Source organism: Ipomoea nil, unplaced genomic scaffold (assembly GCF_001879475.1).
Source record: "Ipomoea nil cultivar Tokyo-kokei standard unplaced genomic scaffold, Asagao_1.1 scaffold0176, whole genome shotgun sequence".
Taxonomy (NCBI): Eukaryota; Viridiplantae; Streptophyta; class Magnoliopsida; order Solanales; family Convolvulaceae; genus Ipomoea; species Ipomoea nil.
This window is the reverse complement of record NW_017616604.1, coordinates 2,289,718-2,316,225: the sequence shown is the minus strand read 5'-3', so window position 1 is coordinate 2,316,225 and position 26,508 is coordinate 2,289,718. Positions and strand designations below refer to the sequence as shown.

The 26,508-nt window shown below is 40.6% G+C and overlaps 2 protein-coding genes and 2 long non-coding RNA genes across 4 annotated transcripts; 3 read left to right on the top strand and 1 right to left on the bottom strand.

The window, feature by feature from the left end:
* The first annotated feature begins 333 nt into the window (after window positions 1–333).
* On the top strand, window positions 334–1,323 carry LOC109178208. The gene has a single exon (XM_019327804.1). The coding sequence runs from the start codon at window positions 334–336 to the stop codon at window positions 1,321–1,323; it is 990 nt and encodes a 329-aa protein (XP_019183349.1).
* Window positions 1,324–1,976: 653 nt separating this feature from the next.
* Window positions 1,977–3,080, top strand: LOC109178201. Its single transcript, XM_019327791.1, has one exon. The coding sequence runs from the start codon at window positions 1,977–1,979 to the stop codon at window positions 3,078–3,080; it is 1,104 nt and encodes a 367-aa protein (XP_019183336.1).
* A 13,553-nt stretch (window positions 3,081–16,633) lies between these two features.
* Window positions 16,634–18,499, top strand: LOC109177216. Its single transcript, XR_002053544.1, has 2 exons — window positions 16,634–17,978; window positions 18,103–18,499. It is a non-coding gene; the product is annotated as an uncharacterized LOC109177216 (long non-coding RNA).
* A 779-nt stretch (window positions 18,500–19,278) lies between these two features.
* Window positions 19,279–20,909, bottom strand: LOC109177246. Its single transcript, XR_002053552.1, has 2 exons — window positions 19,585–20,909; window positions 19,279–19,551 (listed from the first exon to the last, which is right to left on the bottom strand). It is a non-coding gene; the product is annotated as an uncharacterized LOC109177246 (long non-coding RNA).
* Window positions 20,910–26,508: the final 5,599 nt, after the last annotated feature.

Here is a 26,508-nt window from a genome sequence, read left to right as displayed (position 1 = left end):
TAATTTTTTACTTACAAAATTAAGTCGAGTGAAAATGTCTAAAATGCTGACATTTGATCATATTTTTAAAATATATATAATAAAAACAAAATGTTTATAGTTATTATATTATTATTATTATTGGTGTGAATTAGAATGGATTTGAACGTTGAGATGCTCTCTGGCCAACGGTCAGAAGAGGACGACGATTTGCTCCGACGTAGCACGAAGAAGGCTAAGATGATCGATGGCAGTGTATCAGGCTTACATCCAGACCTTACGACGGATTTTACTACGGATGGTGCTGCTGTCCCTGAGACTCCGATGGAGTAGCTGAGGGCTTTTGTGATGCCGATGGCCATGCAGGTAACGCAAGATTCTGGAGAACCGATTCATATTTCGAACACCTTTGTTCCGCAGGTTTCGGAGACGGCGAGACGGACATATGCGCAGACAGTAAAGGGCCAAGCGGACATGCATGTGAGCCAGGAAGAGTGGTGCGACGAGTCCAGTGATGATGATGACCAGGACGACATCTCAGATGAAGAGGATGAAGATCCACTTTGTCCTACGATCCGACTGTCAAGAGCGGAGATAGAGCAGATCAGGGCACCATGGCGGAAGGCGATCATCGTCAAAGTAATGGGAAGGTCGATCGGTTACGCATATCTTCTACGCCGGCTCAATTCCATGTGGAAACCAAAGGGGAAGATGGATCTAATTGCGATCGATAATGGATACTTCATCGTCAGGTTTGGCGCGGTTGAAGATCTGGAGCATGCCATGTTCGAGGGCCCTTGGATGGTCATGGATCATTACTTGCTAGTCAAACCATGGGTGCCGGACTTCGATCCCTTCTCGGATGTTACAGAGAAGGTGCTAGTTTGGGTAAGAATCCCTTGTTTACCTGCTGAGTACTATAACTTGATCTTTCTCAGGAAGCTTGGGAACAAGGTAGGGAGGACAATACGCGTTGATCAGGCCACAAGTCTGGTGTCACGAGGGATGTTCGCGCGCATATGTGTAGAGGTCGACATTTCAAAGCCATTGATATCCAAGTTTAAATACAAGGATCGAGTGCGTTCGGTGGCCTACGAAGGTATACATCTGATATGTTTTTCTTGTGGAATTTACGGGCACTCCCCTGATGCATGTCCAAAGAAAGTGAGGCCTGAGGCCTCCCAAGACCAAGCACAGCAGAACGAGGTGGCGGCTAAGGTCCCTGAAATGCCACGCGGGATCGCTGTTGGTGCCGAGCCATTTGGACAATGGATGATAGCGCCAGGGAGGAAGGGCAGACCTGGAGGCAAACAGATAGCCAACCCGTGTGTCCCAAGAGCGTAAGCTGGGATCTACAGAGGGGAGAAATGCTCAAGTTCCGGCGTCCAGGTTTGCGCCATTGGCAGACGGTGAGGATGATGAGGAAGTCTAAGAGGTGGAGGCGGTGGCTGGGAATGGTGGAACGGACCGCGAGACTGTGCAAACGCATGGTGGGGCAGTATCGCCAAGAGCAAAACGTGCCGAGGGAGCTGGGATCACGAACACAAGGCGCCCAAATGTTATAGCGGTGGAGAAACAAATACAAAACGAACCAATTTCTTTGAACAGATCTCCGGTACGAATTGGGGAAGGGGCAGTGGCGTCTCGCCGAGGGGTCGAAGGGGGCTATAGAAGACCGGCGGAAGAAGATGAACACACTGTCGTTCGTGGAAAGCAGGGGGGTCTTGTTATACACTCATCACGAGTTCTGGCCGGAAGCGAGATGGGTGACCTCCCGTCACCGGTCTGGCAGCACACAAAGGAGCACCATACGGACCCCCCAGAACGGTTCGACAACGAAGGTGACGCGCTGATGGAGTTAGGGGAGATTCGAGCATCTCTTGAGGGGGAGCTGGCCGGCAATGGCCGTTGAGTAAGGCTTTTCGTTTTTTTGGTTTTTCTGGTGTGGTCTGCTTTTTGTTTTAAGCTTGTTTGTTTCCTTATTTTTTTAATCTTTTATGGATCTTATGCTATGGAATTGTCAAGGGGCGAGTGGACGGGCGATCCACCGTGCCCTTAATCTCATGCTGCAGGTTTACAAGCCGACTATCTTGGGACTCTTTGAACCAAAAGTCTCGGGGATTCAGGCGAACAAGATTTGTTCCAATCTCGGGTTTTCGGATTGGGTCCGCGTGGAGGCGGTGGGCTTCAGTGGGGGCATTTGGGTCCTCTGGAAGGAACCGGTGCACCTAGACATCCTGTTTACTCACCCCCAGTTTATTCTATTTCAGGTTAGGCAAAGCGGGAAACCGCCCTGGATGTTTGCGCCAGTGTATGGGAGCCCGGCCCACCACCTGAGACGAAGGCTGTGGAGAGATTTGTCCCAGTCAAAACGAGGCCCGCAGGGCCCGTGGATGGTGGCTGGGGATTTCAATTCAGTAACCTCGAGGGAGGAAACGATGAATTATGTTTCCTTCTCGGCCCAGCGGAGCTCAGATTTTGTTAATTGGATTCAAGACGAGGGCCTTATTGATATGGGCTTTGCAGGTTCACGTTTAACTTGGGTTAAAGACGGGTCCACGGATTCCTTGAAAGGGGCTAGACTGGACCGGGCTTTGTGCAACTTTGACTGGCGAGGCTGCTTTCCCGACGCAATGGTGGAGCACTTGCCACGTGTAGCCTCGGACCACGCGCCGCTTTTAATTCGTCTGCAAGGACGGCAACGCCCTAATAATGTTAGTCCTTTTCTTTTTCAGGCAGCATGGACCACACATTGTGATCTGCCTGAGGTGGTAAGCAGGACGTGGAATTCCGACACTAGCCTGGCGGATAATATCCAACGGGTCACGGAAGGCTTGACGAACTGGAATAAAGAAGAGTTTGGCAATGTCCACATACGCAAACGCAACCTCTTGGCCAGGTTAGGTGGCATTCAAAGGGCCACAACACGTGGGGCCCATAGGGGTCTTTATAGACTAGAGAAAAGGCTACAATCTCAGTTGGAGGACACGCTTTATCAGGAGGAACTGCTGTGGTTCCAGCAATCCAGAGCAGATTGGATCAGATCAGGAGACAGAAATACCAAGTTTTACCACGCGGTCGCCACGGTGAAGAAGTCGTGAACGAAGGCCCTGGGGCTTAAGGACGACACTGGGAGGTGGATGCAGGACGGTGACGAGTTGCGGGACCATGTTAGGTCGTTTTACTACAATTTGTTTGCTGGGTCTGAAGAGGGGGTGTTGGATCTGAATTTAGGCGCAAATTTTCCCCACATTCGTAGCATAGACTGGAGGGTGTTTAACAGGGCAGTGACCAAGGAGGAAGTTCAAGCGGCGGTCTTTGACATGAAACCGTTTAAGGCGCCGGGCCCGGACGGCATCCCAGCAGGGTTTTATCAACATATGTGGGACATTACGGGGGACAGCATTTTTCAGTTGGTCAAGGACGCGATTCAGACTGGTCAGCTTCCGGAAGGGATTAACGATACCCTAGTCGCCCTGATCCCGAAGGTTCTGGCCCCGGAATCGATTAAGCAATTCAGGCCGATCAGCCTATGCAACGTGAGCTATAAAATTCTGACAAAGACAATCACGAACAGGTTAAAGCAAGTTCTACCCAAAGTTGTGGGGCCGTATCAAAGCTCCTTTGTCCCGGGACGGCAAATATCGGACAATGTTATTGTATACCAAGAGGTGATGCACACAATGCGTGAGTCGCGGGGGAAAACAAACTACATGGCGATCAAGTTGGACCTGGAGAAAGCCTATGATCGGCTCTCCTGGGCTTTTATACGGGACACGTTGTTTCAAGTAGGTTTTGAGGATTTTTGGATAAATATTATAATGACTTGTATTTCTTCTTCCAGGTTGTCGATTATTTGGAATGGCGAGAGGCTGGAGCAGTTCAGACCAAAGCGGGGAATCCGCCAAGGTGACGCCATGTCCCCAGCCATCTTTGTCTTATGCATGGAACGGTTGAGCCAACTTATTGTGGCAAAGGTGGAAGATAGGGCTTGGAAAGGCATCAAGCTGCCCTATCCGGGCCTATTTTATCTCACCTTTGTTTTGCAGATGATATGGTGCTTTTTACCGAGGCGTCTTGCGAGCAAGTGGAGGTGGTACAGGAATGCCTACGTTCCTTCTGCGAAGCCTCCGGACAGAAAATCAGTCTGAGCAAGTCTCAAGTATTTTTTTCGAAGAATACTCCATCCGATCGTGCGCAAGATTTGGCCACGAAATTGAACATTGCGGAGACGAAGGATTTGGGGAGATATTTGGGCGTACCATCTCTGCATGGAAGGGTTATGTGCAATACCTATTCGGGGCTTTTGGATAGGATTTCGGCCCGTCTAGAGGGATGGAAAGCCAAAACTCTATCCTTAGCGGGGAGAGTCACCTTGGCAAAATCAGTTCTTAATGCCATTCCAATATATACAATGCAAACGGCCTATCTTCCTAAGGGCATCTGCAATGAGATTGAGAAACGGACTAGGCGTTTCATTTGGGGGCAAAACGACCAAACATGGGAGAAAAAAATGAGCCTGGTAAATTGGGAGGTGTTCACTACAGAGAAGGCACGTGGAGGACTGGGTTTAAGAAACATGCATGCCATGAACAATGCGTGCATGACGAAGCTGTGTTGGAGGATTAAAACAGAACCAGACGCTTTGTGGACACGAACTTTAACTAGTAAGTACAAGCAAGAACCAGCTTGATCCGATTTGGGTCAGGTAGACGAAGCACTTCAAATGCTTGGAAAGGAATTGTGGCTGCTACAGGTATTCTGGAATCCGGACTCATGCGTGTGGTTCGGAATGGGAGGACGACTCGTTTTTGGCTGGATGCATGGCTTACCCCAAAACCGCTGTACGAGAAGCTGAGTGGATCTTTGGGGCTCTCCGAGTTCTACGCAAAGGTGGATGAATATTGGGATCGAGCCAGAGGATGGAAATGGGAGGTATTGCGACAACACCTTCCAAGTGACGATCTAGAGCGCCTCGCCGGGTTTTGCCTAGCAGAGCCAAACGTCGAGGATGAGTGGGGCTGGGGCCCGGACACACAAGGACGGTTTACAGTGAGATCAGCATATAGCCTGGCGATTGCGCCCATAGCGAGGGAGGTGGACAAGGACTGGACTCTGATTTGGAAGCTGAAAGTGCCGGCCAAAATCTCGATGTTTCTCTGGCTTGCTAAACACCAGAAAATCATGACGAATTATGAGCGCACAAGGAGACACCTGACTTCTAATGAAATGTGTTTTCTTTGTGCAGGTAAGCGGGAGGATATGGACCATCTGTTCCGTAGGTGTGTTGCGGCGTCGCATATTTGGGAGCATGCCCTACACAGGCACGCGACGGAGAGATTGCAAAACCTCGACTGGGAAGCCTGGCTCAAAACAAATCTGCACGGTAATATGAAGGACGGATTTGTGGAGGGTTGGCCTGAGCGGTTTGCGACTAGAATGTGGTGGCTGTGGAGGTGGCGGAATGAGGGAACTTTTAATGGCACTAACGTGCCTTTGGATCACAAGCTGGACTGGCTGCGACGTTGCGATGGGGAAATTGCGAGCGCTTTCCTAGACAAAAGCCGGCCGTTACAAAGGTACAATCGGGACATCGAGGCTAGTTTGGCTTGGACGAGACCGGTGGAGGGTAGCTTGAAATTAAACGTGGATGGCAGCAGAAGGAATGATGGCCAAGCGACTTGTGGGGGTGTCCTCAGGGATAGCAACGGGACCTGGCTCGGAGGTTTTGGCTACAAAATTGGCAGGTGTACGACAGACGTAGCGGAAGCTTGGGGTGTTCTGCAGGGCTTGCGGATGGTCAAAGATTATGGTGTACGGCTCCTTGTTCTCGAGTGTGATTCGAAACCTTTGGTAGAGGCCTTGCGGCAGGGCGACGGCGATGGACATCTTTTAAACAATATCACGAGGCTTTGCATTAGGGAAGCAGAAGATTTTCCAGATCTGCGCTTTGTTCACATTTACAGAGAACAAAATCGCCTGGCGGATAAATTAGCGGACATGGCTTTTTCTCAGCAGGAGGACCATATACTTCTTGAAACACCTCCTCTGGAAACGGAGGAGTTGCTTGCCCTCGATAGGGTAGGAGCTGCATCGACCAGACGTGTATGTAGACAATGAGCTGCTGCTCTTAGCTGCGTTGGGTTTCCCCCTCCTTTCTGATCCAAAAAAAAAATATTATTATTATTATTATAAAAAGTTTTAAAATATTTTACAAGAGAAAATTACAGTTTTGGTCCTATGACTATTAAGGGTGTGTTAATTTCAGTTTATGACTTTTAAAACTAACAATTTAGTCCTTTAACTATGTTTTTCTTGACAGATTTTGTCTTTCCGGCCAAATCACCGGTGAAATTTGACCGGAAAAACACAATTCGTTGTTTATTAAATAATATTAGGCGGTGGTCAATTTATATTTGTAAAAAAAGGGGGGAAACGGTGGAATGTGTTTTCTCAGTAGACTTCACTTAATTTCTAATTTGATGAAATTGCAACCCTAATTTCTTAAAATCTCAACCAACGAAGAACGAAGTGTGAAGCAGAGAAGAGGGAAGAAAGCATAGAAAACCGAAGTGTGGGCATCAACTCTCCTTGACTTTGCCTACTGTAGTGCGTAACTCATATGCGATTGGAATGGGTTCTATCCCATTTACGCTACAATTAAGTAAGAAATAGTTTTTTTTTAAGAGTTAAAATTGTATGAAGTTTATAGTGAATTACATTGTGTTGTTTGGGTCGAGTGTTTTTTGTGGAGTAGAATGCCAATAAAGCATATCTAGGGTTTGCCGTGTGATTTATATATGCATAAAGCATAATATAATTTGTATTTGTGTTGTAATGTGAGGACCAATCTCTCGATCATTATGTTGTTTATTGTTGTTTGTAGGATGAGTATGGTAAATTGTTGTGGTGGTCTGTCGGGACCATTACAAATGAACACTGCTACAAGCTTGTTCATCCACGCATTCAAAAAAAAAACTTGTTCATCCACTTACAACCAGCAAACAATTTGCAATCATCTTTATGACCTTTAAGCTTCATATTTAATTTATCGAAAAGAGGGAATGTTGGCGGGATTATCATGATGAAGGGAATTGGATTCATGACTTAATTGCGAAAATTGGCAAAATTACAAGCTTTGTTGCAGAGCTTTGGAGATTTCGTGAGAGTTTGTCACTAGTGCGAGAATTGAGTCTTACTGCGGTGGATGTGGAACTCGACTCTGAAACCATTATCAACACCTTCATGGGGACCACATAAGATAGCCCTGAGACTGGAACATTGCAAGTAATTACAAAAATCTCTTAATCAAATTGGACTACTATGATCTCTTACGTTTTTAGAGAAGACAACCAAATATTCTGATTTTCGACTGGAGTATTACAATCATTGATTGAGTACCGACTGAGATAGTATTTACTCAGAGATGATGTTGTCTTGACGAGAAAAATTAGGTAACACTTGGGACCTAGGAGTCATTGATCCAGTAACGACTGAGATAGTTTTTGCTCGGACATGATATTGTCTTGACGAGTAAAACTAGTATAAGTAGTAAGTACCAAAAGGAACACAAGTTCATGAGTTCCGAGGGTTTACGCTGTAGTAGAACTCTTTCCATTGTCTTCTGACTCTTCTTCCAAAAGGTTGAACTTTTTTCATTGTCTGTTTGGTACTTTGGTTCACATCCACATCCAACACACATGAATGAGGCATGCAGAGAGATAAGGGTTTCTTGGAGGGTGGTTGACCCTCTCTGCTACGCCATTGATTTCATCTCCAAAACAATTCAACAGCCCCTTTTCATGGAATTGAAGTATGGAAACATTAAACATACCCCCCAAATCTCAGGGTTTAGCCCTCAGATTTCGTGGTTCTGAAGCTGACGGTCTCTTTCTTTCTGAGCTTCTTTACAATTTCTTCAATTTTCCCTGAAACAGCAGCAATAATAATATCCTTTTCTTTTTTGGTAATCCTGGATTCATGAGGCTGTGATGATACTGTTCTCTTTCTCTCTGAGCGGATTTATCGGGCAAGGGCTATCCGACCCGTATCTTGGCGGGGCAAACAGGCTACCCGGCTTCTTTGCAGCCATGGCTGTGTAGGAATAACCCTTTGCCCGGCACCAAATCTGAGCCTCGATCATCGTAAGCCCAGTCGGAATCGAATCGGCGACAGAGATGACCCGTAGCTTGGCGGATTTTGCTGCCATGGTTGCGTGGTTCAGATCTGGGCAGTATTGGTGGAAGTTTTGATGGAATACACCCCCTAGGGCTGCGATTAGTTCAACAAGGCTGTGATGATGTTTTGAAGTTCAAATCTGAGCCTCACAGTTGCAGTAGCTATGGTGATGATTGCATGAATCGAACCCGGGTCTCATGGTTTATAAAACCTGTTCTGATGTCTTTTTTGGTTGGATTTTCAGCTGAAAAGAAGGGAGATTCAGTGGTAAGTAGCTATGTCCTCATGGTCTCCTGTGTGTTTTCATTACCATAAATCAGTAGTCCTCTTTTGTGATTCGGGAGGAAAATGTGTATATTAATATACTTTGTTTTGCCTCCGGGCTCGTATTGATGCAAACCAACCTAGGCTGATCATAGCTGATAATTGGTCTCTTCTCTTTAAGAGTCGAACTTGAAATTTACATGCATATATATATGACTTGTTTAGTGTGGAGATATGCAACTGAGGTTTCTTGATGGCCATGTACCAATGGTGTGGGTTGCTTATCAATTTGTTTGGCAAGCTTGTGAAATCTCTGTTGTGAGAATGAGGCATGCAGAGAGATGAAGGGTTTTTTGGAGGGCGGTTGACCATCTCTGCTACGCCATTGATTTCATCTCCAAAAGAATTCAACAGCCCCCTTTCATGGAATTGAAATGGAAAATACTACATTGTACATACCCCCTCCAAATATCAGGGTTTAGCCCTCAGATTTTGTGGTTTTGAAGCTGACGCTTCCATTCTTTCCGGTCTTTATCATTTCCTCAATTTCCCCTGAAAAAACAATTATAATATCCATTTTCTTTTGGTAATCCTGATTCATGAGGCTGTGATGATGATGTACTCTTTCTTTCTCAGCGAATATTTTTGGGCATGGGTTGATCTGACCCGTATCTTGGCGGGGCAAACACTCTACCCGGCTTGTTTGCAGCCATGGCGGTGTAGGAATAACCCTCTGCCCAGCAGCAAATCTGAGCCTCGCGTATGATCATTGATGATTTGGTCTATCTTAAGCCCAGTCTGAATCAAATCAGCGACAGAGATGACCTGCAGTTTGGCGGATTTTGCAGCCATGGTTGCGTGGTCAGGTTCTGTGGTTCAGATCCGGGCAGTATTGGTGGAAGACTATGAAGATCTTGATGGAATACACCCCTTAAGGCCCTAAGGCTGTGTTTACTTCAACAAGGCTGTGATGATATTTTGAAGCTTGAATCTGAGCCTCGCAACTGCAGTAGGTTCTGCTGATGATTCCGTGAATCGAACTGGGACCTTGTGGTTTATAAAACCTGTTCTGTTGTCTGTTTTGGTTGGATTTTCAGCTGAAAAGAATGGAGATTTCAATGGTAAGTAGCCATGTCCTCGTGGTATCTTAAAAGAATAGAGATTTCAATTCGCTGGGTTACCCCATGTACTTATTACTCTCTCTCTCTCTCTCTCTCTCTCTCTTTCTATATATATATATATATATATATATATATATATATATATATATATATATATATATATATATGACTTGCTTAGCAAATCATTGATTAGTTGTGTTAAGTGCTGTTTTGGAGATGTGCTGCTGAGATTTCTTGATGGCCATGGGCCCATGCATGGTCTGGGGTACTTATCAATTTGTTTGGCATCTTGTGAAATCTCTGTTGTGAGAATGAGGCTCAAGTTCAGAGAGGCATGGGAGTTCTTAAGGGTGGTTGCCCCTCTCTAAAACATAGCCACTGATTTCATCACAAATAGCAAATTGCGAAACAGCCCTTTTTGGTGAATTATACACACAAATATATAATGAGCATATAACATTAACTATAAACATGTTGTCTAGCTATCAGCTTGAACTTTAGCTGAGACAAAAAAAAAAAAAAAAAAAAAAACATCCTCGTTCTTCAATTATATACATATACTGATTTGAACTAAACGCCCCCTTCCGGTAGAAAATATTTGCATCTCCTTCACTAGTCTTAATTTGTTTGCCACTGAAAAGGGGAGAAAGAAACTTGCAATACTGAGGAGGCTGTGATGATACCTTTTTTAGTAATAATAATTGTTTTGAAAAGACTTTGAGCTATTCCATTAGCTTGGCTTGGCAACTCAGAAGGTCTGGGTGATGGAGGAAGATTATAAGTTGAGCCTAACCGTTTCTTCTTAAATTCTTTCTCCATTTTTCTCTAGGCAACTGTTGTTAGCAGCATGGCAGTTTAGCTCCTTTTCTTGATTAAATAGGCGAAAATCTGAGCCTCCTGCTACTTTTAAGGCTCCATTTGGAAACCAAGAAAATGACTTTGAAAATGTTTTCTGGAAAATGAGTCATTTTCCATAAAACATTTTCCTTTCAACAGAAAACTGTCTTTGTGTGTTTGGTTCATTTTTCAGAAAATGAAAAAAATTGAGTACTCCAAAATTTTAATTATCTGATACTTTTGATAAAATCCTTTTGTGAATAGCACTCATTTTATATATATATATATATATATATATATATATATATATATATATATATATATATATATATATATATATATATATATATATATATATATATATATATATATACACTGTAGAAATAGTAGATGATATATATATATATGCGGACTTTGGTTGCATGAACCCTAGCTTGCGGGTTTGGTGGGCCGACTCGCAAGAGCCCGCAAAAAATTAGGCCCGAAAATTTTTGCATGTGCATCCCTTGGAAAATGACTTTCCCCAAGAAAAAAAGGGGAAGTTATTTCCCCCAGAATATACCTATTTTCCTTTGACTAATGCATCATTTTCCATTGATCTCATTCCCCCCTTGCCAAACACTGAAAACTCTGAAAACATTTTTCGGGTTTTCAAACGCACCCTAAAGCAAATAGATTCTGGCCTTATTTGGTTAAATAGTTAGCCTATCAGTCAATTTTATCTTGTTTGGCAAAACCACCCTTGTAAGTGTGAATTTATGTACACAGATGTTTAGCCGAGACGCAACATATTTTCATTCTTCACTTATATACATACACTCATTTGAACTAAATACTCCCCCCCCCCCCCCCCCCCCCCCCCCCACCCCATTTGTGTGCTTGTGGTAGAAAATACTTGCATCTCCTTCACTAGTCTTTCGTTTGCCACTGTAAAGGGGAGAAAGAAACTTGCAATACTAAAGAGGCTGTGATGATATCTTTTTTAGCAATGATGATAATTGTTGGAAAAAAAGACTTTGGGCTATTCTATTAGCTTGGCTTGGCAACTCAGAAGGTCTGAGTGATGGAGAAAGAGTATAAGTTGAGCCTAAGCGTTTCTTCTTAAATTCTTTCTCCATTTTTCTCTAGGCAACTGTTGTTAGCAGCCTGGCAGTTTAGCTTGCTTTCTTGATTAAATAGGCGAAAATCTGAGCCTCTGATACTTTAAAGCAAATACATTATGTGTTTCTGCAATGACAATAGGATCTTTTATTGCTTCTCGCGAGGTCACGTTGCACACGATAAACCGAAAAGGAGAAAACATAAAGAGCTACAGCATGATCTTTACAGGTGCAGAATTGTTATTCCTCCTACTATCATCCTTATTTCTTTTTCGTCTGTGAAAACTGTGAGCTTATATGTTTTTGCGACACTTCAATATCGAGGCTTGCTTCTTTGTTTATGCAGGCTGCTTAAACTTGACCCTTGCAGTCTTCCTAGTAAGAAACTCAATCTTGAAATCATTTCTGTGTTAATCAGTATTTCTTGAATAGCATACTAGTGAAAAACCAGAAGATTCAATCCCACTTGTGATGCAAAAAGGCTGTATAAGTATGAAACATCACATCATATTTTCTTTGTTCTTTTTGAAGGGTGACAACAACTTGAGACATGAGAGTCCACATAGGTGCACAGCTTGTGTGGGATTGTGTATCTAAGAGCATCCACATTAGTGAATTTTGCTAAGTTTTTGAGGTAACATTATGTTGGGGATGTGGAGGAGAGCGGAAGGAGAGAGAAAATTTGGAGATGTCCTATAAGGGGTGATTTTTTGTGGACCCGTAGGAGAGAGAAAATAAAGAAGAGAGAGTCAGTTTTTGCGCGTTTCACACAGACACTGCCATTGCACGCGCCGGCTAGCGCATCAAGAAGCTTGTTTTTTCTCCCTGCAATGCGTCAGATTTTTTATTTTTTTTTCTTCCCTTCTCATCCTCTTTTCTATCCTAATTGGCACTTCAAAAACCACTACTATTGAGGATGGGGTAACCTCAATAGCAATGGTTTTTTTTTTGTGATTTTTGAGGTGACAACTAGGAGAGAGAGGAGGAAAAGAGGAGGAAAAAGAAGAAAAAATTAATAAAAAGTACGTCTGACGCAAAATGAAAAAAAAAAAAAAAAAAAACAAAACAAAACAGTTAACGTGCCAGCCGAATGCACGCGCCTGGCTGGGTGCTGTCTATGTAGTTGTAATGCGCAGAACTGTGCCTCTTCTCCACTTTTTCTCTTTTGCGGGATTCATAAAAAACTAATCTCTTGCCGGGCAACCTTGACTTTATCTCTTCTACATAGCAAAAAAGACCGCAAAAATCATTGAAAATCCTCCTATTATAGTTTGCTTATGTATAACCATCAAATATGATAATTATGTTTTAGAGTTAATTCCAGCAAAGGTCCTCCAACTATCATGATTTTCCACATTTGGTCCTCGTCTTTTAATTTGGACAGAAAAGACACTTGACTATCAAAATCTTTCCATCAAAGGTCCTTCCGTCACCTTCTGTTACCTTAGCCTCAATTTAACGTTAATTTAAGGGGTTTATCTGTCATTTCAAAGCATGTGTATCTTCTTTCCTCACTATACGACTATATAATGCATGCGCACCTTCTCCTTTTTTCTTCCTTGGACCAGCCACCACGGTACTGCAACCAAAACCATCACCGCTGGTGGCACCACACTTCTCTAAGGGACTTCCAGTTTTGCACTTCCGTCTACCACGCCCAGACCACCGCCTCCACTTTCCAAACCAGCATCTCCCATGACCACCGGGATCGGAGCAACCCCTATTTGTCAGGAATTTTAAACGGGCCGCCAAGATGCGCAACTCCGTCTTCTTCTCCGAGGTCTAGTTCATCATGGCCTTCGACCTCCAGTACTTCGAGTCTTCAACTCCCTGTGGCAGAAACACATCAAGGAGAAATTTGGGTTCAAGTTCCAAACGAAAGTATGTACATACGAAATAAAGACTTTTATTTTCAACCATCATCTCATAAGTGATATTAAACTATAAGAAAATGTTATGAAACTTCACTGCTATCATCCTGCATGCACAACTTCTTGTATAAAGTTACTGCTAATTGATAAAAGAAAGCACAACTACATGGACCTTAGCTTGTAGTGACAATAATACAAAAGAATACAAGTTATATTGAATAACTAACCTTCATCAATGAATTGCATGTCGGTGAATGGTAGTATAGATTGTCAAACGTCGCATTTTGCTTGACAAAGCTTGTAGTATTACTTTAAATCAGAGTTCTATAACGAAATAGGGATATGATGATAGTGATTAGCAATTGGAAGCTATGCCTATACCTTGATTGCCTGTCAAATACTGGCCTCCTGATATAACTTTCACATGTTTTTTATAACAATGTATGGAATAAAAATGGCGAATAATGGTTTCAAATAAGATAAAATTTTACCAACTCATCTTTAACGTGCTTCATTTCTTACACATCTGTGTTTAAACCAGAATATAGCTTTAGTTGAATATATGAGTGTCCTGTGTCCCACATTATTCCACTTTAAACATTGATGTTATATTCTTGAACTCCTGACTCTTCTCTTCACCTGTACTAATGATATTATTCCCATTTTCCGTCTCCTTTTCTTCATCTTCTTCTTCTCCCTCAAAAGCAGGCGATTCAGATACTATTGAACAACTGGGTTCCTGTCTAAGCATTCATCAACGGTAGGTGACCGTCTGACACCCCGTTAGGAATCTCTCAGGTCAACTCGTCGGGAAACGATCGGTAATTGTATTACTCGATCTCTGTGTCCAGCTTCTTCAACCACCTCCATTGCCGGCCAGAGTAATGAGAAAGCAGTGGGTCGATCTCCTCATCGGCCTGCCGAAAGTTCTAGGCGAGGAGCTTAATGTTGCTTTAGGTGGTTGTAGGAGATATTGGTTACGTTTGGGAAGCAGTGGTCTGTGCGTGTGCGTGGAGGACGGAAGCACGAAATTAGAAGCCACTGGCGGTGATGGTTTTAAACGCAGTGGTGGTCAGTCTAAGGAAGAAAGAAGGAGAACGTGCACCATATATAGTCGTATAATGAGGAAAGAAGACACACATGTTTTGAAATGACAGATATACCCTTTAAATTAACGTTAAATTGAGGCGAATGTAACAGAAGGTGACAGAAGGACCTTTGATGGAAAGATTTTAATAGTCAAGTGTCTTTTCTGTCCAAATTAAAAGACGAGGACTAAATGTGGAAAATCATGATAGTCGGAGGACCTTTACTGGAATTTGTTTTATATGTTTGATCACTCTTTTGGGCTTGAAAGCGTTGTATTTGTTTGGATAATTGCTTGTTTCAAGGAGTCAAAACTCATTACTTTGGTTGTGCTTCCAACATTTGAACACATAGTTGGGTATGTGCACTCTAACCAATATATTCACTTCAAGTTGAAGATGTGAAGTTTGAAGGGCAAAATGGGAATCTGAATATCATGAAATGAAGAGCAAGCAGACACGTCCAAGTGGATGTATGGTCAGCTCAAAGAACAATGCACGAGGGTTACCGCCACTTAACACAATTACCCAATACCCCTTGTACAGCTTTGAAATTTCATTTTGGTCCCTATTGTATTGTTTTGTTTTATATTATTTTTAACTTTGTTGTTACTCTTTTTTCTATGTATCCAAAAAAAACAAGTAAACATTTATCAAACCAGGTTATCTAGTGATTTGAACTTCAAATTTGACACATGAGAAAGGAATTTCAAATTCATTTTTTTTTAATTTAATTTAATACAAAAGAGAAAGAAAATTATTAAAGAATTATATTAACTTCCAAATAACGTAACAATATGGATAAAATATTTGGGCTCAATCTCTTCCTTCTTCTCGAAAAGACTAATTCTCTCCTTCTACTTCATACCTTTGTCTGATAAAAGTATTGGGAGAATATAAATCATAGTGACTCAATAATTTAATGGTCATTGTAGGCATAATAATTCCTACCCCAAGGGATCAGGGATCTGGCCATTGTAGGCATAATTCCTACCCCAAGGGATCAGGGATCTGACCATTGTAGGCATAATTCCTACCCCACCTCCCGTACCACCACACAAGGGATTTGCTGTCCACTTTGGGTATAATCCTCGCACTGTTGGACAAGGGATCTGCTTACTTTGAATATAATTCTCAAGGAATTTGCTGTCCACTCACTTTGGGTATAATCCTCGCACTGTTGCACAAGGGATCTGCTCACTTTAAATATAATTTCCAGATTATCAATGTCGATGTTCAAACTTCTTTGATCTCTTTTCTCACTGCCTATTGAATCAGCGAGTCAAGTCTTACGGACTGGACTCAAAATCTCTTAAATGAATTAATTGCACTTTTGGTCCTGTGACTATTGAGTGTTGTTAATTTGAGTACTTGACTTTCAAAATTCTCAATTTAGTCCTGTAACTATGCAATTGTTAACACATTTGGTCCTACCGGCCAATTTTCACCGGAAAAATATAAACCATTTTTAATTATTTAATCATGGGCAATTTGGTCATTTCAAGCTCTTCTTCTTTCTTGCGGCAAATTGCACCCCCAGTTGCTGGCTTAGATCCCTTGCCTTAAAATGGCGAATTTGATCTTAAAAAGCAAAGGGTGCAGGGGATTCTACATGGGATTCGGGACTTCCCTCACCGGAACAATCGTCCGGCTAGGATTCTCCGAGGCCGCCGCATCCGCCATAGCCAACGCTGCGGTGGCGCTTATCCATGGTCAATACGGAGAATGAAGACTCCAAGACGCAGTAGAAGTAGAAAACATCGTCAAGGATCTGCATTAACCTTTGTAGTACCCAATTAGAGCCTTAGAGGGGTTTTGTTAATCTGGGTTTTTAAGCAATCATTTCCCTGAATTCTTGCATTTTCTTTAGCGATTTGACTGGTAAATTTGTAGGTGGATCATCAATTCAATGATATTCAGAGGAGGATAAAAAGCTCAAGAAGAAGAGCTTGAAATGATCAAATTGCCTCCATGATTAAATAATTAAAAATAGTTTATATTTTCTGGTGAAAATTGGCCGGCGATTTTGTCAACAAAACTAAATTTGTATTAACAATTGTATAATTATTATAAGACTAAATTGAAAATTTTGAAAGTCAAATATTTAAATTAACAACACCCAAATAATCCAAAAGTGCAATTAATTCTCTCTTAAATGGTGGGGGTGGGGTGAAAAATTATCTGAGCAAAAAGATAGATTAATTGGAAAGCATAATTACTAGAGTGCCCTTCACCCTGGACTATTTCTTCTTCATCGTCATCAGAATTGAGAAATGCAGGATGGAGTTGTGTAGCCCAGAAATAATTGAGGCAAGGGAGAGATGGGGAGTTTGTTCAAAGGGCGGTTGCCCCTCTCCCTTCCCTATGATCCCATCAAGCACCCCATAACAGCCCTTTGATCTTTCTTTCATCTTGAAAGAAACACAAGAAAAATAAAAATAAAATAAAAGGCAGAAAAAGGTTAATTTTAATTCCGTGTTTGGTTTGCGGAAAGATGAGGGCTTTTTTCTGTCGCGGAAAGCTTCATCGTCTGTTGTTCTTTCTGATCTTTGAAACTGCGCCTTAATTATGGAATGTTCAATGTAGTATGTACCTGAAAACTGTGACGAGAGGCTGTGATGATTGTGATTTCTGCTCTCTTTTTTCTGGGCTACTGATTTCAGGGCAATCTGGGATGATCCGACCCGTATCTTGGCGGGGCAATCAGGTGATTTGCAGCCATGGCGGCGCTGGCTTCCCGTTGCCCGGTTGAGAAACAGATCTGAGCCTCATCAAAATCACTTTTCTTCACTGCAATTCTCTGGTTTCCTTTCTACCCTTCTGAATTTCTGCTTAGAGTGGCCTGAATGAGGCTTTGACAGAGATGTAAGTTTTACCTATATAGGGTTTGCTTCTCTGATAATTCCATGATCTCTCTCTCTCTCTCTCTCTCTATCTTTATCCTGCAATTCTCTGCAACTCTGAAAATGCAACAATGATTTATGGGGGGCTATGATGATAATTGGTTTGAAGAGAATAGGGTATTGAGATGATTAGGCCTGTTGTATCTTGGCTAGGCAAACCCTGATCAGTTGTGACTATTTGTTACATTGCAATCTGGGATTTGCAGCCATGGCAGTGTCACCAAGTTTCAATACCTGATCAGATGTTTATATGAGCCTCAATACACATTGTGTGTGAATGTTTTTTTTTTTTTTTTTTTGGGGATGAGGAGGAAAACCAACCTCCTATGAGAATGTTTTTTGCTTGAAATTTTAGTATGATCACATTGCAATAGCTCTGTAAAATACATCTTTACCAGAGAAAAGTCACTACAGGAAAGACACTCAGTGCCATATTTGTTTAAGCTTTAGACAACCAAAAAGTGACATTATTTTGCATTTGGTATGCCTCACCTCACACACACTTGGTAGTAACTGCTACAACACACACAAAGTTCGAAATTGAGTGCAGATTATATCATGAACCACATCGCACCTTGCTATGTATGCCTGTCATTTCGTGGAAAGCTCGAAAGAAGAAATGAGGCTCTGCAGCCATCAGGTTTGGTTAAATTGCATTTTACTTATTCTTTTCTGTATCTACCACATACATGGTGTGAATTATTTTCATTGCTGTGTTGCCTTATTTTCTTTCACTCGTTTGCGTTTAACCATTTTGATAGCAGGATTACTAGACTGCCTTCTTCCAATTACCCTCAACTCGATTTTCAATCTAACATCAACTCTACAGTGAGGTTTGTAGCCTAGAAACTCAAAAGGAAGTGAGGCAGGAGATATGGGAGTTTCTTCAGAGTGTTGCTATCTTACCTCTCTATTCTTTGCTAATGACACTTGTCCATTTTCATCTAAGAACACACCAAACTGCCCTTTCATCAATTTTTCTTTGAGCAAGAAGAAAGGAGAAGTAAAAAAGAGTAAATTCATGTCCAAATTTTATTCATTTTAGAGGCTGTCTCAAGATTTGGTTGTGGAGTTACCCTAACATTGGACTTATGTAAATTTGTAAGCAATTTTCTGTATTTATAGTTGAATCAATGAACTGATTTTCACCTTCTCCTTCCATTTTTTTTTTTTTTTTTTTTTTGTTTTAATCCATTTTTACACTATTTAGCATGAGTTAAATTCTGTTTGAATGGTCTGATTGTTGCTCTGGACCTACATGTACCAAAAATAAACATGAAGGTGAAAAAAAAAAACACATTTCCTTGTTATCCTGATTCCTAATATACCATTAGACATGAATATTTGCAAATCGCAAAGAGTTAATTACTGAAATGGTCCCTTGAAATTATCAATTTGGTGATGAGTTAACCGACAAAATGAAGACTAAATTAGTTAAAAAATTTAAAACTGAGGGACTTAATTAGTCAAAAATATTGAGGACTAAATTGATAATTTCATTATAATTAAAGGACTATTTTAGTAATTAATTTTTCAAAGAAAATGATGCATATGAATATGGGATGACCGAAATGGTTCCTTTAACTATGCAAAATTATCAATTTAATCTTGAGTTAACAAAAGTTTAATGACAAAATAGATTAAAATTTTTAAAGTAAGAACTTAATTAGTCAAAGACCAAATCGATAGTTTTAACTTAATTAGTTAAAGACCAAATCGATAGTTTTGCTTTAGCCAAAAGAACCATTTCAATAATTAACTCAATGACAAATTATAATGTTAACTTCTAATGTATTGAAGATTCACTTTTAAATAGTACCTAAAAATAAACCAGCACACTAAGATGGAACATTCAAATGTACTAAAAAATGAACCTGCTTAAGGTAGACCATGTTTCATAGTATAATGATTGATTCACAACCTTATAATAAGACTGTTGAGAGGGAAAAAATGGGGAATGGAAAATATAACTAAATAACTAATAATGTTAATGTGAATCAAAATTTCACAAAACATGAATGCCCCCACAAACTACAAGTGCAATGTTCATAAGAATTGGCTTAAATGTTTTATAAATGACAACCTAAATATTCACAAGTGATTTAATTAGGGTACAAAATAACAACAATCTGTTGGTCATTAGCACACATTGCTTTCTGCACTGTTCTTCACAGTATCATCTTCAAGATCTGCTCCTCTAACTTCACAACAAACTCCATATCCAAAATAAACTCCATATTAGCCACACACAAATTGGAGCTATTAGCCAAGTTCCAGGTTTATTTTTCCTCCATCGCCTTATTACTTTTCTTGAAAGGACTTATCATCACTGCACCATTTTTCCGTCTCGCTTTCCTCTTCTTAGAGATGGAGTTTGGCCTTCCGAGCTGAAGGTTAGTTGAAAAGATACTGCAGCTGCTCAGAAGCAACAAGACCACCATGGCACCATGTATGGTAGTGCTAGCCTGCTAGGGAACTTATGGAACAAAATCAATGTGTTAAATACCAGCCTCCGAGGCCATTGAATAAACCCAAATAGAAACCAAAGCATGGCTTACTTGTTCAACCTAAATCAAGTTGATCTAGATTAAGAATTTTAAAGCTCCAGTCCATTATTTCCACTGCAAATGCAAAGCACAAACAAATGTACAAAGACAATTGGCCCCCCAAAAAGCATAAAGAAATTGAGGCTCAAATCTGTATCTATTAAGGCATTGAAGCATTTGACACCAGCCATGGCTGCAAATCGGCAGATTTTATGTGAAAATTTTACACAAATCTGGATTGCCCTGCCATATACAAGTGTCATCATCCAAGTAGCCTTTTTGCTTAAGATTATCATCACAGCCCCAATTCATTTTCTTTATTCACCCCCTTTGAAGAGTGTTAGGAATTCGGAATTAAAGTAGAAGCTAAGTTGAGAATGAGAAATTGAGAAGATATAATACAGCCACACGCACTGGTGAAAATACTAGTATATAATAAGAACAACCAGCACCATAGAAACAAAAATACTATGTTGTTGTTCTGTGCCCTGCCAGGCCGCCTAGGCTGTGCTGGCTAGCCCATCAGGCCATGCCAGCCAACCGGCGAAACAACTGGCAGGTGTACGTGATGAAAGCTGAAAGCTACTATTTCTGTGGCATATTTGACCCTTATTCCAATAAATAATCGGAAGACTACAGATACCAAAACCAAAATCAAATGAGGCTCAGGTAGCATTTTCATTTTTCTCTATCAGAATAACAAAATGCAGGCTCAACCCGCCATGGCTGCAAGAAAACAACTGCCATGCCAAGATACGGGCAGCTCAGAAATCAGATTTTTATTGTTGTATAACAATAACAAAAACTAACATCACAGCCTCAAGTTCACATTTTATGGTTCCAGACACTATGGTCACCCCAGATTTTCAATAAAGAAATGCTAAACCACGGCGTCGCACCCCAGATCATAATTATTACTCCATATTATTATTATTATTATTATTATTATTGTTATTACCAGTATGGTATGAAGATCAGTACATGATCATATAGGGCTGTTGAATTTCAAGCTTCCATCATCATTTTGGATAATTGAAGCATGTGCTCCATCGTTGGATTGCATTAATGGTTATATGTTCAAATGGATAAATCATAGGCTAAATTAAACAACAGAGAGAGGGAGCAACCGCCCTTTGAAACTCATTACCTCTTCTAAGTGTTTAGCAAAAGCCTCAACCTTGATAGCATCATATCATATCAATCCAACTGTAAGATCTGTGAAAAACAGGCCGAAAGTGATAAAATAAAATAAAATAAAAATGAAACTTCCAGTAAGAAATGCAGTGCATATCATCGAGAAATGCAATAAAATGGAGGCTCAGACCTAGGTCATGATCGGGCAAAGACAAAACCTTGACGCCGCCATGGCTGCAAACACAACAAATCCACGCGAGATTCACTCTCATCAGTGTGTTGCCCCGCCAAGATACGGGTCGGGTAATTGCGATGCCCGATCCGTTAGCTCAGAAGAAAGGAAATATCATCACCGCCCCCCCGTTCTATAACCATAACCATAGCCGCCGCCGGAAGATTTCAGTGAAGAGCTTTCATAGTCCATAGATCCATGGGTGTGTTTGTTTGTATGTATGTATGTGTATGTATATATACGGAGTAATATATATTATTTTCTCAAAGAGAAAGAGGGCTGTTGGTTATTGTTTTCGAAAACGACGAAATCAATGGCTAGCAGAGATGGGGCAACCACCCTCATAGAAAATCCCAATCTCGTCTCTGCAGCCTCAGTCTCTCTTCTGAGCTTGCTTTTCGCCATTGTTGACCTCTCTCTCTCTCTGTATTCTCTCTTTTATAGTCCCTATGCTTGGTTGAAGAATGCAAGTAGGGATTCAAGGGTAGCTTAGTAATTGACGCCCAATTTACATCACAATCACTATTTTGCCATTCGCCCTCAATCTGGCCGAGTCTTGACACTACACACTCCATTGTGGCAATACCAATTTTAATCTTATGAGTATATATTAGTAAAATGACAATGTTTTCAACATGTTTAATTCCTATCTATTTTTATTTATAATTATTGTTTTAGTATTAATTGTTTTTTATTTACAATTATTGTTTTAGTGTCAATATTTATTACACTAGTTACTCATTTTAAGACATAACGAAATATAAAATTTTAAGGATATTTTTGCTATTTTCAACTTAAAATTTCAATTTGAACATGAATAAAAGGAATAAGTTCTAATATCGATCCAAATTCGCAATTCCCATCTTATCCTACCTTAATTTGTGGATGAGAACTGCAAATTGAGATCAATCTTAAAACTTAAGGGGTCGTTTACTAACTGAAAATTTCCGAAAACTGAAAAATTGAAAACAGAAAACATGTTTACTAACAACTGAAAATCATTTCTGGAAATTTATGAAAAATTGAAACACACTTAAAAACTGTTTTCGAAATAGAAAACATAATCATCTATCGTCTATTTAGTTATATGTCACTATAACCACATTACTATGATTACATTCATTATCATCTTATTTTACTTAGAGAAAATTACACTTTTGATCCTATGACTATAGTGGAGGTGGTAATTTCAGTTCGTGACTTTTAAAACTAACAGATTTAGTCCTTTTAGTAAGTTTTTTTTTACACATTGAGTCCTTCCGGCTAATTTGCCGGTAGAAATCCGCTGGAATGTCAATTGGAATTGTTTATTATTTTTTTTTTTTGGGGGGGGGGGGGGGTAAAATCGTCCGTTCAGGTCATAGAAAAGGGGGGGAAAACGGATTCCCATTTCCCACCTTAATCAACCTCCACGCAACCCTAATTTTGTGTGAAAGTAGCGGGAAGACAACAGAGAAACGCGAAGACAGTGTGGAAAAAGGAAGAAAGCGGGAACAAAGAGAACTCTTCACTTCGCCTACTGCAATGCGTAAATCATTAGCGACTGGAACGGGTTCTGCCCCAAATACGCTCCAACGAAGTAAGTTTGAATAATTTGTAACTGTTTGAATTGTATGAATTTTATAGTGAATGAGTTTGTGTTGTTTGTGTGGAGTGTTTTTTGTGGAGTTGAATGGAAGTTAAGCATTTCTAGGGTTTGACGTGTGGGTTATATATGCATAAAGCATAATGGAGTTTGTATTTGTGTCTTGTAATGTGGGGACCATTTTTTGTAGTGGTATGTTGTTTATTATTGTTAGTATGAATTCTGATGAGTATGGGAAATTGTTGTAGTGGTCTGTGGGGACCAATACTACTGTTGTAGTTACTGATTCTTGTCATGTGCATATATAGGGTTTAGGAAACATTGTTGTTATTCTGTGGGGACCATTATGTTTAAATTTTTTGTGGTTAGGAATCATTTTCATATGACTATTGTTTTTCTGTCTTGTGGGTACCACTCTGTTGACTGTTGGCTTTACAGGAGATGGTGTTGGCCCATTTGAAGTTGTCCTTTTCCATAATGAGATAGTAAATAGGGTTGGTGAAGTTAAATACTTGGGTGGTGATGTAGAACTGTATGAAAGAATGGAAGCTAATGAAGTGTGTCTAGATGTGTTGAAGGATAAGATAAAACAGTTAGGGTATAGTGAGGTTGGTGAGCTGATTTATTGTTATTGGAATGATAGTTTGAAGTTGCTACAATCAGACAATGATCTTATACCTATATTGAATGAGGTCAACCCAAGTAAAATGTTGGAGTTTTGGGTTGAAACAATGGATGACCAGGACTTGATTGAAGATGATATGGAAGTACTGGAGCCAGAAAGTGATTGGGAAGATGAGATTGAGGTACAGAGATTGGGGGTAGATGAGCAGGTTGATGTAGGGGCTGGGGATGATGGCCAAGTTGTTGATTTCACTGTAGAGGATGATAAAGTAGATGAGCAGGTTGTTGTAGCTCAAACAAAGAAAAAGGTTAAGAATTTGGATGACATCTTCTTTTCTGATGAGGAGTCAGTAGTGGATTCTAATAGTGATGGTGATGGGGAAAGCAAATGGCCTATATTTAGAGCTGCAACAGACATGAAAGACCCCCATTTCACTTTAGGCATGACATTTGCTTCAAAACAACAGTTTAGGGAAGCAGTTCAAAATTATGCTTTCAATAATGGCAAAGAAATTAGAACTCTAAAAAATGACAAGGAAAGGATCATTGTTAAGTGTACACAGGAGGGTTGCCCTTGGAGAATAGGGTTGAGGAAAGTAATAAGGTCATTTGCATGGAGGATTTTGAACATGGTAGATGAACATGAAGGTTGTTCTTGGGTTTGGGAGAACTCAATGGTGAAATCAAGTGTGGTTGCTAAGAGGTGGGCAACTCAATTAAAAGATCACCCAGATTGGATGATGAGAAAGTTCAAAGATAAGGTTTGCACAGAGGAGGGATTTTATGTGAGTGATTCACAAGCATATAAGGCTATTTGGAAGGCAAAGAATATAAGAGTAGGTGATGAGGAAGCCAACTTCAAAAAGATTTGGAGTTATAGAGAAGAAGTCTTGACAACAAATCCCGTGTCATCATGTCTTGTTAAGTTGAGTGACTTAAAAGATGGAAGTGGGCAGGAAAGATTTCTGAGAATGTATGTTTGTTGGAAAAGCAGCAAGGAAGGCTTCAGGATGTGTAGAAGACTGATTGGGGTAGATGGTTGTCACCTTAAATCTGAAACTGGAGGGATGTTTCTGACTGCTGTGAGTATAGATGCAAATGACTCTATATTTCCATTAGCTTATGCTATTGTGGAAGGAGAGAAAAAGGAATCTTGGATATGGTTTCTAAAGCTGTTGAAAGATGATATGCAGATAAGTGATACAGAGGATGATGAGTACTGCTTCATAAGTGACAAACAGAAGGGTCTAATTCCAGCCTTTGATGAAGTGCTACCTGGTGTAGAAAACAGATTTTGTATGAGACACCTACATGCAAATATGAAGGTGGCAGGTTTCCAGGGTAAGGCTATTAAGGATGCATTATGGACTTGTGCTAGGGCAAACACTGTAAATGCTTACACTGATGCTTTGTATAAACTAAGGAGATTAGATGAAGCTGCATACCAATGGTTAGGTGATAAAAGCCCAACAGAATGGTCTAGATCCCACTTCTCTACAAAATCCCATTGCGACATATTAGTGAATAACATTTGTGAGTCTTGGAATGCCTCTATAATGGAAGCAAGGGACAAGCCTATCATTGAGTGCCTAGAAATTATAAGGAAAATGATTATGGCTAAGTTGTTTGAGAATAGACAGAAAGCTGCATAATGGAAGTCCTTGATATGTCCTAAGATTGTCAGGAAGTTGAAGCAAATAGAGAAGGCTGCATCTGGTTACTTAGCAACACAATGTGATTTCTTCAAGTTTGAGGTTAGACACTTATATGGGGATCAACAACAAGTTGACCTTGAAAGAAAACAATGTTCTTGTAGGAGGTGGGAGCTGACAGGCATTCCATGCAAGCATGCAATATGTGCTATATGGAAAAAATTTGGGAAAGGTGGAGTGTTTGACTTTGTCCATCCATGCTACTCAAAAGAAACATATCTGAAGATATACAGTGCAAGTATCAACCCAATGGCAGGTCTTGCTGAGTGGCCTAGGTGTGATAGACCACCCCCATTGCCACCCTTGTATTCTGCCAAGGTGATTGCTTGATTGCTGACCCTTATCCTTTAACTCTCTGCTGTATCAAAACTGATTTCATTTGTTGGTGTTTTTCAGGTTGGGAAGCCCAAAAAGTTAAGGACAAGATCAGCTGCTGAGTTGACCCAAGACGGAAATAGAGTGTCAAGAAACCACATTCAACTGCACTGTTCTGTATGTAGGGAAGCTGGACATAATGCTAGGAAGTGTCCATCTAATCCAAATAAAAAGGTGTAGTATTATATTCTGTTGGATTACAATAAACTGTGTATAAAACAATTGTAACCTAAACTCTATGTTTTACAGTTGAAGCCAAAGAAGAGGGTCATCTATGCCACTCACCAAATCCCCATCAATATGCCTACAAGAGAGCACCAGAGTGGATTAGGACAGCAGATGCATGTACAAGGGGAACATAGTGGCTTAGGGCAGCAACAGGATCATGATCAACATGGCCAATGGGAACACAGTGGATTAGGGCAGCATGAGGTTGATGCCCAGCATGGACAAGGGGAACATAGTGGATCAGGAGAACCTCAGATGAACCAACAGCCAGCCAAATCCAAGAAGGGAACCAAAGTGAAGCAATCAAACAGGAAAAAGCCATACTATACAAGGAGCAAGACTGTGTTGAAGTCCAAGTTCTTTGGCAACCATGATGACCCAATTGGCATTGAGTGAATGCATGTGAAGTTAGTTTGTATGTATGTTTTGATGAAGTTAGTTTGTATGTATGTTTTGGTAACTGATTTGGCTGCTAAATGATTACAAACTGTTTTGGACATAACAGCTCTGTTGAAAGCAGCTTGTTTTGGTCATAATGTATGATAACTATGAGATTATGGTTATGCAGTGTTTTGGTCATAATGTTATGCTCTAACTGTTAAATCATGGGCTTGTGCAGTGTTGCTAAAAGAGTCACACATTGCTGAATTGTAAACCAAAACAAACCATCATCCTTACATTAACAAAAGAAACCATCATCCTTACATTAACAAAATCAACCATAATTCTTACAT

What these genes read in the sequence shown, in the direction of transcription:
- LOC109178208 (XM_019327804.1), top strand. Translation starts at nt 334, where the DNA reads ATGGCCATGCAGGTAACGCAAGATTCTGGAGAACCGATTCATATTTCG.
- LOC109178201 (XM_019327791.1), top strand. Translation starts at nt 1,977, where the DNA reads ATGGATCTTATGCTATGGAATTGTCAAGGGGCGAGTGGACGGGCGATC.